At 30.9% G+C, this 9,393-nt stretch overlaps 3 protein-coding genes and 1 long non-coding RNA gene across 4 annotated transcripts in view; 1 reads left to right on the top strand and 3 right to left on the bottom strand.

The window, feature by feature from the left end:
* The window catches only part of LOC106108164 (very-long-chain (3R)-3-hydroxyacyl-CoA dehydratase hpo-8), a gene marked incomplete in the record, with an annotated part of 4,447 nt that extends 1,652 nt beyond the window's left edge, over positions 1-2,795 (bottom strand). Inside the window, 3 exon segments of the mRNA XM_013289258.1 lie at positions 1-95; positions 2,334-2,451; positions 2,583-2,795. Coding sequence (XP_013144712.1) covers positions 1-95; positions 2,334-2,451; positions 2,583-2,677 — 308 coding nt within the window.
* Positions 2,796-3,427: 632 nt separating this feature from the next.
* On the top strand, positions 3,428-4,647 carry LOC106107865 (60S ribosomal protein L30). The gene is made up of 4 exons (XM_013288873.1): positions 3,428-3,501; positions 3,601-3,645; positions 3,926-4,071; positions 4,448-4,647. The coding sequence occupies exons 2-4, from the start codon at positions 3,625-3,627 to the stop codon at positions 4,620-4,622; spliced, it is 342 nt and encodes a 113-aa protein (XP_013144327.1). The 5' UTR covers positions 3,428-3,501; positions 3,601-3,624; the 3' UTR covers positions 4,623-4,647.
* A 953-nt stretch (positions 4,648-5,600) lies between these two features.
* LOC106107866 lies at positions 5,601-7,100 on the bottom strand. Its single transcript, XR_001225885.1, has 2 exons — positions 6,149-7,100; positions 5,601-5,701 (listed from the first exon to the last, which is right to left on the bottom strand). It is a non-coding gene; the product is annotated as an uncharacterized LOC106107866 (long non-coding RNA).
* Positions 7,101-8,382: 1,282 nt separating this feature from the next.
* Positions 8,383-9,393, bottom strand: part of LOC106107834 (collagen alpha-1(I) chain-like) — a 4,798-nt gene continuing 3,787 nt past the window's right edge. The window contains exon 9 of the mRNA XM_013288839.1: positions 8,383-8,393. Coding sequence (XP_013144293.1) covers positions 8,383-8,393 — 11 coding nt within the window. The remainder of the gene's footprint in view (positions 8,394-9,393) is intronic.

Here is a 9,393-nt window from a genome sequence, read left to right as displayed (position 1 = left end):
AGCAGCACCCCGCACACGAGGAACACGCGAGAGTACACCTGCATAAGTACCACCATAACACCGGACGGCACCAATCTTAAGGCCGCGTGCACCACCTGCCAATAAATTATTAGCTTAGTATTAGTGGCGCTTAACCATGACTTACTACTTTTATGGATTAGCAATAATCTTACTAATATTATAAATGCAAAAAGTTAGATGTTTGTTAGATTTTGTAGCATAAACGGTTGAACGGATTTCGATTAAATTTGGCATAGACGTAGAGGATAGTCTGGAAGAACACATAGAACCTCACTTAGACTTATAACTAATTGGTCAAAATATTTATATAAGTGTAAGTGGAAGTGGAAATGATTGATTTTTAGTTAATATACTTTAGTTATTCCATTAGCAATAAAATAATAGCATAAGGGTTAAGTGAATATATTAACTTTTTTGCATATTTATGAATAAAGAGGTAAATGACCTATTTTGCGAATTATTTTCAATATACGAAAAAAGTGATACGACAATTAATGCATGTAGCCAATAGCAGATCGTTAAATTTTAATGCGAAAACAATTTTTATCGAAAAATTATCATAATCGCCGTTTCTTTTCCTATTCATCTAGACATGAATACCGTTAGATGTTTGGTATGTGGGTCGCTTCTACGTATAAGGTTGTTCAAACACGTCAAGAAAAGATCGTGTTAAAAAAATATTGTAAGCTATAAATATTAATGAATTCACATAAAACTTGCGTGTCACGTGGACTTTAACCCTTCTGAATATATTCATAAAACATTGTTAGGTAATGTTTAAGTCATTGCCTTATTCAAATCGTACTACTTGTAAAAGAGAAAATTTTGATGAATGGAAACGGCGAAAATAGTTTAACGGATTTCGGCGAAATAGCAGACTATTTTCTGTCAGAACAGAATACATACGCTTCTTATTAAAGAGTTTTTAATGTCGCACGGAGGAATTCGCGAATAAATGTTCATATACATATAAAGTCAATGAAAGTAATATAAATAAATAAAATCAGCTGTTTATTTATATTTCTATAGTTTCACTTGAATTAATGAATAACAAAATTTAATTTGAAATGCTAAACATCTGTTATAAAAAAATGTTTTTGATTGTAAAGGTCTACTTCAATTCGGGAAAAAACATCTCATTTTAAAAAAAGATAAAACATCATTATCTTTTTGTTTAAAACTAATAAAACATGATATTCATATAATCCACCTTTAAACAATTTAATAATTTTCATATAATTATACACTGCTACAAACAAGCAATGAAAAAGGTCATTGAATTAAATTGATGTTGAGAACTAAAATGTTTAAATATTAATATTTATTACTAAGTATATTTGTTAATATTTTGGCAGCTCAAGGTCAATCTGTGTGCTACAAAGTTCTCGCCACCTACATCCTTGTATGCCCCACGTCTATAATTGTGTTCTGTGTAGACTAATACATTGTTATCAGCTACCAACATATTCAACAACTATTGTGAAATTAAAAAAAAGAAAACGAAACTGGCAGCCAAGTTACTTTTATTAAAAAGATACATTTTTTTTTTTAATATACTGTCAAGCTCTAAGAAAAACTACAAAATTTTCCAGCCAATAGTCTTATTATGTTTTACATACATACTGTGTAGACTAATACGATGTTATGAGATACCAACATAATTGACAAGTATTGTAAAAGAAAAAAAAAGAAAATGCAACTGGCAGTCAAGTTACTTTTATTAAAAAAATACATTTTTTTTTAATAAACTGTCAAGCTCTGAGAAAAACTACAAAATTTGCCAGCCAGGTTTTATCTAACATTCATCTACTTACAGCCTTACAAATAATATATAAACAAATATTAGTACCAATTTTGCTTATACTCAGTTTATTCCTAAGTTTACCTTTATACCACATTTCTTTGTAAGGCTGTTAGAGTGTACTTTCATATATACAATAACAGAACTTGACTTGAGATCAGGAGATGGCACTGACAGGTTATTTTCATCCAAGGAAGTATGACTATGAAGTAGAGATTCAGCATATCTTATGAAAAGTGATCATACTCTACTCTATTATTTTAAAGGCAAATATAAAATTTGTTACTTTAAAGATATTATAAAATGAGTTATATCAAAAACATCAGGACACTAATCAAATAAAGATGAAACCAGTTGAATTAGAAGCAAATCATGTAAAGTATAAAATAAATACAAATGCAATACATTCCCCATAAAAATGTAGGAATTTCTTTTTTTTCATTTCATATGAGTGAGTGTATTACTATTATATTATACAATATAATCTTCAAATAATACATATTCAACTTACCTCTAAAATTGCAGCATTTTGAAATATGACTATTGTCCATTTTACTTCATCCCAGAATGTTGTAAGTGTCCCACGGTTCAAAAAGTGAACTAACGACTGCCATAATAAATAAAACCAACTGAAATAAAATCATGACTTACATTAATATTTTCTGTACAAATTATAAAGAACTGTGCATCAAATGCAATTAAAATTTAAAAAGTGTTAACACTGATGTACAAATAAAAAAGTAATAGAAATCAATCATACCCTATTGTTTGAATTATATTGTAGGACAACAGGTACAGTTTTCCCAATGCCGAGGGTTCCGCAGGTTTAGGTTTTTTTAACACTTTATCAGTCATTTTATATAGATTTCATACAGCTTTTCATAGGAATTTAAATAAAACTAAGCACGATGAGCAACGTAGCGTCAAATACCAATCACAATCACAAAATCACAAGCAGCAATTGATTGACGTCAGTGTCAGTGTTGCCAATGAAATTTTTTACCAGGCCAAGTACATCGTGAGAAAGTCATGAATGGGGCCGTTTGACTTGGAAAAGATCATCGATGGGCCGTAACACCAGTAAAAATGGTTACTTACCAACTTTAGCTAAACGACAATATTTTAAAGTTTTTAAATTCAATGTACTGTGTTAAAATTAGCCCTCATATATTTTATGGAAAAAGTTATTTGGATTTCATCATTCCTGGTACAAGCAATTTTTAATCAATGACCTTTTTTTAAATTCTTTAATAAGAATTTGTTAAAGAAAATTAAATGAATAACTGTAGATAGAAATGTAGGCCGTAGGCAGTGGAAATTTAATTTGGTGGCCTAATAGCCGTAGAACACGGCAATTGCCGTAGGTTTGGCAACACTCGTTGAAGTTGATTTCATTATTTTTTAGATATTATGGCATATTTACTGGATCTTTTAGCCAGTTGATGTAAGTCATTTTTTGTGCTTGCAGATTAAATTATTAAAGTTTAAATACTTAAAACAGACTTTATACCTACTCAAAATCAATTTTGCATGAAAGATGTTATTACTCCACTTATGAACATATCTGAAACGGAAATGAATCAATCCATAGACACTCACGGATCACGGAATTTGACAGTTCACGTTGTCCATCTTTACATCTTTCCTTTTCCTTTAGCGTTTGCTACTACAAGCGTCAGGTATTACGCTTTTATTTTCTGAATTATTTTACTTTATTTCTTTCGAAATTGTGTATTGTGTGTTGTCTAAAGGGTCTAAAAGTATATTATTTCTTTCAGTATTGATTACTGCAATAATCAAAAATGGTCGCGGCAAAGAAACAAGTAAGCATTTTTACACGTGTTTATTTGAAATGGACTTGTGGCATGGTTTTTTATTATTCGTAAATAAACCTCTTCATTAGTCCTATAACAAATGTTGCTCGATAGGCTTGCTATTTTAATAAATAGCGGGGTTGAGGATGCATCATACACACGTTTTAAGGTTATAATACAACGTGCCTACATAATGTCTGCGTAGATACAAACTATTTTGTGAAATATGTTTATGAACTTGAAACTGATTTCATATCATATCATTGACAAATCTTTTGTATGTTTTCAGAAAAAGACCATTGAGTCAATCAACTCAAGATTGGCTTTGGTTATGAAATCGGGCAAATACTGCCTAGGATATAAGCAGACTTTGAAAACCCTGCGTCAGGGGAAAGCCAAGCTCGTTATCATTGCTAAGAATGCTCCCCCACTAAGGTGAGACTGCTGAGAAGTAGAGTTTCCATTATTATTTGTTGTGGAAAGCATATGGAGTCTTCGGACAAAGAAGTATGGTTTCTGTAAAGTTGACTCGAGTAAAATGTACTAGTGCAAGTAACATAAGCAGTGTTTTATACTACGGTAATGATATTTATAGTTTGAATCAAGTACTGTTATTTGTATACTGTCATTTTACTGAGTCAAATGAAATGGGAACCCTATGGAGTAGTCCTGGACCATGTGCTTACACTTAACAGGTGAGAAAAACAATAATGTGATTTGATGACCATCTCTTTTAATGTATAATTAATGTAGTAAGTTATTGTACAAGATAATTCTGCTGATAATGGATTAATTTATATAAATTTTACAGGAAATCTGAAATTGAGTACTATGCACTTCTGGCAAAAACTGGAGTCCATCACTACAGCGGTAACAATATTGAGTTGGGAACTGCCTGCGGTAAATACTACAGAGTGTGCACGCTGGCCATTACAGACCCTGGTGACTCGGACATCATTACCACGTTGCCTGAAGCAACTGCTTAATTATAAGTAAAGTTTTAAGAACAAATTCCGTTTCATTGCATAAAATTTCCTATCCTCTTTAGTATGTAGTAAGCCCGAATTCAAAAATCACTGTGTATGGCCGAAAATTGGAACGTAAATTTGTAAAATTTTATAAAACGCTATCCTCTAATCTTTGTTTATTGGAATTTGGAGTCCGATTGTAAACGGAACTATTCGGCTGGAAACATCTCAGCGCAAGGACATGGTTGTTGCGCAGTGTCTTGCATTTTACAAGATTCGCTAAACCTAAAATTGTTCTACGTAATGACTCGTAAAGATAAGAACGGCCAAATTATTTGAAAACTGCTAAAAGTAAAAATATAAGCTTTCTGAATCACACTCCAATGCTGAAGTGCATCAGAATTACTGAGATCACTCCACTTGCAGTGGTAGAGCCCGCTTTAACATCTTAGCACGAATGGGCCGGCTCGCCCGGTATAATACCACGACCACACAGAAGACAGGCGTGAAGTGGAAGTAATTCCGCGTTTCGTCTGATGAGTGTGGTGCCGGAGGCCTGATTTTAATCCCTTTTCCTTTCCACTCTTTTCTTCAGAGCAAAGGATTGGAAAGAAAAGTGGATTTGACGGTGGAGGAGACGCATGGGAAGGGGAAATGTCATCTTTACGTGCGTCTTTTCCTCCGTCAATTAAGGGTAGGCAGCGCATCTGCTAAATCGGATGTTTATGGGCAGCGGTCGCTTTCCATTTCGGTGGATTCAGGTGGCCGCTTGCTCGTTTGCCACCTTATATTTAAAAAAAAACTTATCTCTAGTCTAGTATCTGCTGATAGTTGCTTTGAAATGCCAGCTATTGCTTATGTTACGAAAAATCTAAGCTCAATCATTTTGTACGCTTTTCACTGTATTGTGGACACAGTGGAATTCTACTCTATTTTTGGTGGCCATTATAATGAAAAGGAAATGAAGGGCAATCATATTTTAAGAAAAAAAAAACGTGATGGTAGTTCTTTTTATTTCAACTCTTAACACAGTTACTTCTTTTTTATAAATTGTCTTAGCACCCACATTTTTCACCCCACTTGGCCAAGGTCAATACCTGAAACAAAAATATAAACATTTACATTTCCATCAACTTATATGTTTTTTTTTTAACAAACAAAGTTTGCTATATAGATCTTTGTAAGGACCCAGTTTAGCTCATAGCCAGTTAATTTCATATAGTGAATATACTTTAGTAGATATAACTAATCCTTGCGTTATCTTTAAACATACAACCACATTTCATACTGGTTCTTTTGCTGACCTGTACCATTAATGAAAAAAAGACTTAGAAATCTCACTAATATTATAAATGCGAAAGTTTAAATGGACTGATGGATGTTAGAATTTGCAGCCTAAATAGCTGAAGGGATCTCGATGAAATTTGGCGTAGATTTAGTGGATAGTCTGGAAGAACATATAGGCTACTTGCTTTTCTTTTTTTCTTAGTTTCGCGCGGACGGATTCGCGGGCGAAAACTAGTAGTTAAATAAATGAAGCATACCTCTGTGGCGTGAAGTTTTCATGTTATCCGCATTCCACCCAGCAATAACGGGAGTTGGTACACACATATGAGATTGCTGTTCAAGTTATGTCATCCATATCCTAAACATAAAAAACATTTTAGTAAATGCACAATTATTTAATAACAAGATAAACTACAAATCCTAAGTAATTTCATATGCTTTGTTACACCGTAGTAATACGTGAGATACATTTTTTGTATATTCTTATAAATAACCTATGAATCTTGGACTCCATCCAAATTTTTTTTCATTTAAATATCAAAATAAAAAATGTCAAATTCCTACTAAGCTCTCTTTTTGCGTTTCTTTATTTTTAAGTTATATTTGTACACAAAATACAAGATAAAGTGGCTCTTTATGCTTAAAATATTTACTATCATGTTAATGTTTAAGTTTTTTTACCACTTATCCAAAATCTGTTATTCTGAGGCATGAGTTATATTAAACTTACATACTATTTTGCATTATTAAAATATATTTTTTTATAGTGTAAAAAGAATTGAATAGCCATTACCTGCAATATTTTAACATAATTATCTCCAAATCTCGTACAAGATATACATTTTTCTGATTTTACTTCAAGTTTGTCTTATGTTGCATTTTTTTTAAGTTCTTCATTATACTTAATTTTTTTTTTACGAATTACTTTATACTTAAGACAAATTGTTACCTTTATAAATACAAAGCAAACATTACTAATAAAATTATTAAATAGTATAGCAAAACACAATCCTAAGAGCAATGCTCTAAAAAGGAACAATTTGGTCTAGAATTTTATCATTCTCATTTCTTTCGTCTAGAAAAAATCAACATCATTTAGTTTAGATTCAATATAACATTCAAGACAAACTAGACACTATTTTAAATTTCTATTTTTAAATATATTCCTGTGCCACTTATTTATTTTTAAGTATGCATTGCATTTGTCACCCTAACTTTAGGGTAGACTCCGAGCCCCTCGGTGGGGATGTATAGTGAGCTGGTGATGATGATTGCATTTATACTGTTTAAACTAAATTATAGTTCTCTGATACTTTTATTGTAGAACTTTCAACCTGTATTAGATTACTAAAATGGCACATTATCTAAACTTTTTTATTATTGCAATTGAACACAGTAATTATCATACCTTTTGTATCAGCTCTTAAAACAGATGATGTCTATTGCCCGCCAGTCGTAATTCTGAGCAATATGTAACTTAGATTACTAAAAGGGCGGTCTTAGGCTTTCAAATGTGCTTCCTCTTCCAAAGCAAAAGCATAAATATGAATTTTGTAAACTAAGTCTTGCCTCAACTGACACCACAGACCTCTTATTTGTGAAAAATTACAAAATCTAGAAAATTATTACTTTATGTTGAGATTTCCAGAAACCAACTGCAGATTTAAGTAATAAGTGCAAAGGAACCTTCTACATTCAAAGCAAATTGTTAAGTTTAGGCCTTGGTTTGGATCTGCAGTCATTTTACCTTAATATTTGCTGGTTATTTATTAAATGTTTAAAACTCACTATTTTGTATCATTTTTATCTACTTACAGACTATAGAAAATATTTTTTTATATGTAGGAAACCAGTTCTCCATTGTTCTTTTATTATTTTGTTGCGTCACACCTTTCATGAACAAATGTTTTAAATTTCTTGCCACTGTTTGAAAAATTATTAATATTTTTATAAAGAACTCTAAATGTTATTCGTAATTAAAACTGTTTAAAGTGACCCCTGCGACAACTTAAAATATAAAAACAGTCAGTTTTGCATAAATAAATCACACAGATATTATCTTCCATAATTTTATTACGAAATGCGTCCTTAAATCTAATTAGCATGGTATTTGCTTACCATTGTTACAAGAATGTCAAATTAAATACATTAAAGTAATCCTTTCCTAATATATCGGGTCACTGAATCAAGAAAGACAACTACATTTCTAACTTATTGAGATTGACAAAATTACACAAAAAAATGAAGGAGTGACAAGGTTTTGCTTGAAGTTTACTTTATTTTTACGTTTAAATTAAATCTATTCACATTCTTGTCAGAATTGAGAGAAATATTCATTAGAATTTGCATTATATTTATCTTACCTAATTCTTAATTATACATTTTTATCAAAAAACTACACATTTGAATCCAAAGCTTCAAATATTTGATGCAGCTACGATTTTTTTTTGTGGCAATTAGACGCAAATACTTTCCATTATAGTCAAAGAGATCACCAACTGCCTGTAATGCAAACAATTAGATAGATGCTTAACATGATTTAGAAATTACAACTTTCTTTTAACGCAATTCAAGTTCTGAAATTAAATTAATATTAACACATTTATAGCTACAGACAGAGATTAATTACAAGTAATTTGTAATAGGTACTTCATCATTTATCAACAAGAACACCCTCAGTCATTATGTATGTGATCATCTTTGTTAATATGTCTCAATTGGCCTCATAAAATATAAGTTTTATTAAACAGAACATTACTACACTCTTTAGTTCATTAAATTGTTCTTAATATAAAGACAGTTTGATATTATTGAGAAAAATTACACTAGAATGAACCCTCGCATATTTCCTAAGTAGTTTTAAAGCTTTGACATAATTTATGTTAAGTAATCTGAAGGCAAAATAGGTTTAATAATTTATAGTATTTTAACGATCTTAGAACAGTATTTTAAATAAGGATTACAATAGTGGGTAAAATTCTAGCATCTGGGTTTTGTAAGTAACCAATATGTTAAAAACCCTAAATATGCCGCATGAACAAAATTAGCCTATAATATGAATCAGTATTTCTTATTCATACTTCTCTTAACATCTCTATCATTTGGATCTATACTGTTCTAATACTGGTTAAGTTTTTCTAAAGTAAAAAATAAACACTAAATTGAACCTTTATGTAATTGTAAAATAATATCTTTTATCTATAAATACAATTCCCATACCACTGATTTTTATTTCGTCTGACATTTGTGCATTACCTTTGTTTTAAAGCCTTTTAAAAACCACACTAATAAATGAGTAGTCTATATTAACTTTTCATTTCATTAGTTTTAATATCAACTTATAATTGGTTAATACTTAAGGCATAAATACGTATTGTATAGATTGAGTCGACTTTTTAATTGTAATTTTTTAGTAACAACTCCGAAGCCTTTCTATTTGGTTACTTTAGTTCTCCGATTTAGGTATTCTATAGGTTACATATATGTCTTAAATAGAGTTGTG

Source organism: Papilio polytes, unplaced genomic scaffold (assembly GCF_000836215.1).
Source record: "Papilio polytes unplaced genomic scaffold, Ppol_1.0 DF821845.1, whole genome shotgun sequence".
NCBI lineage: Eukaryota > Metazoa > Arthropoda > Insecta > Lepidoptera > Papilionidae > Papilio > Papilio polytes.
The sequence above is the reverse complement of the archived record's forward strand: the minus strand, read 5'-3'. Positions and strand labels throughout refer to the sequence as shown.

Excerpts from the sequence above, each read along its gene's own strand:
- LOC106107865 (XM_013288873.1), top strand. The coding sequence starts at position 3,625 with ATGGTCGCGGCAAAGAAACAA. Across the intron at positions 3,646-3,925 it reads TGGTCGCGGCAAAGAAACAA|AAAAAGACCATTGAGTCAAT; the intron begins GTAAGCATTTTT and ends GTATGTTTTCAG. Across the intron at positions 4,072-4,447 it reads AAGAATGCTCCCCCACTAAG|GAAATCTGAAATTGAGTACT; the intron begins GTGAGACTGCTG and ends TAAATTTTACAG.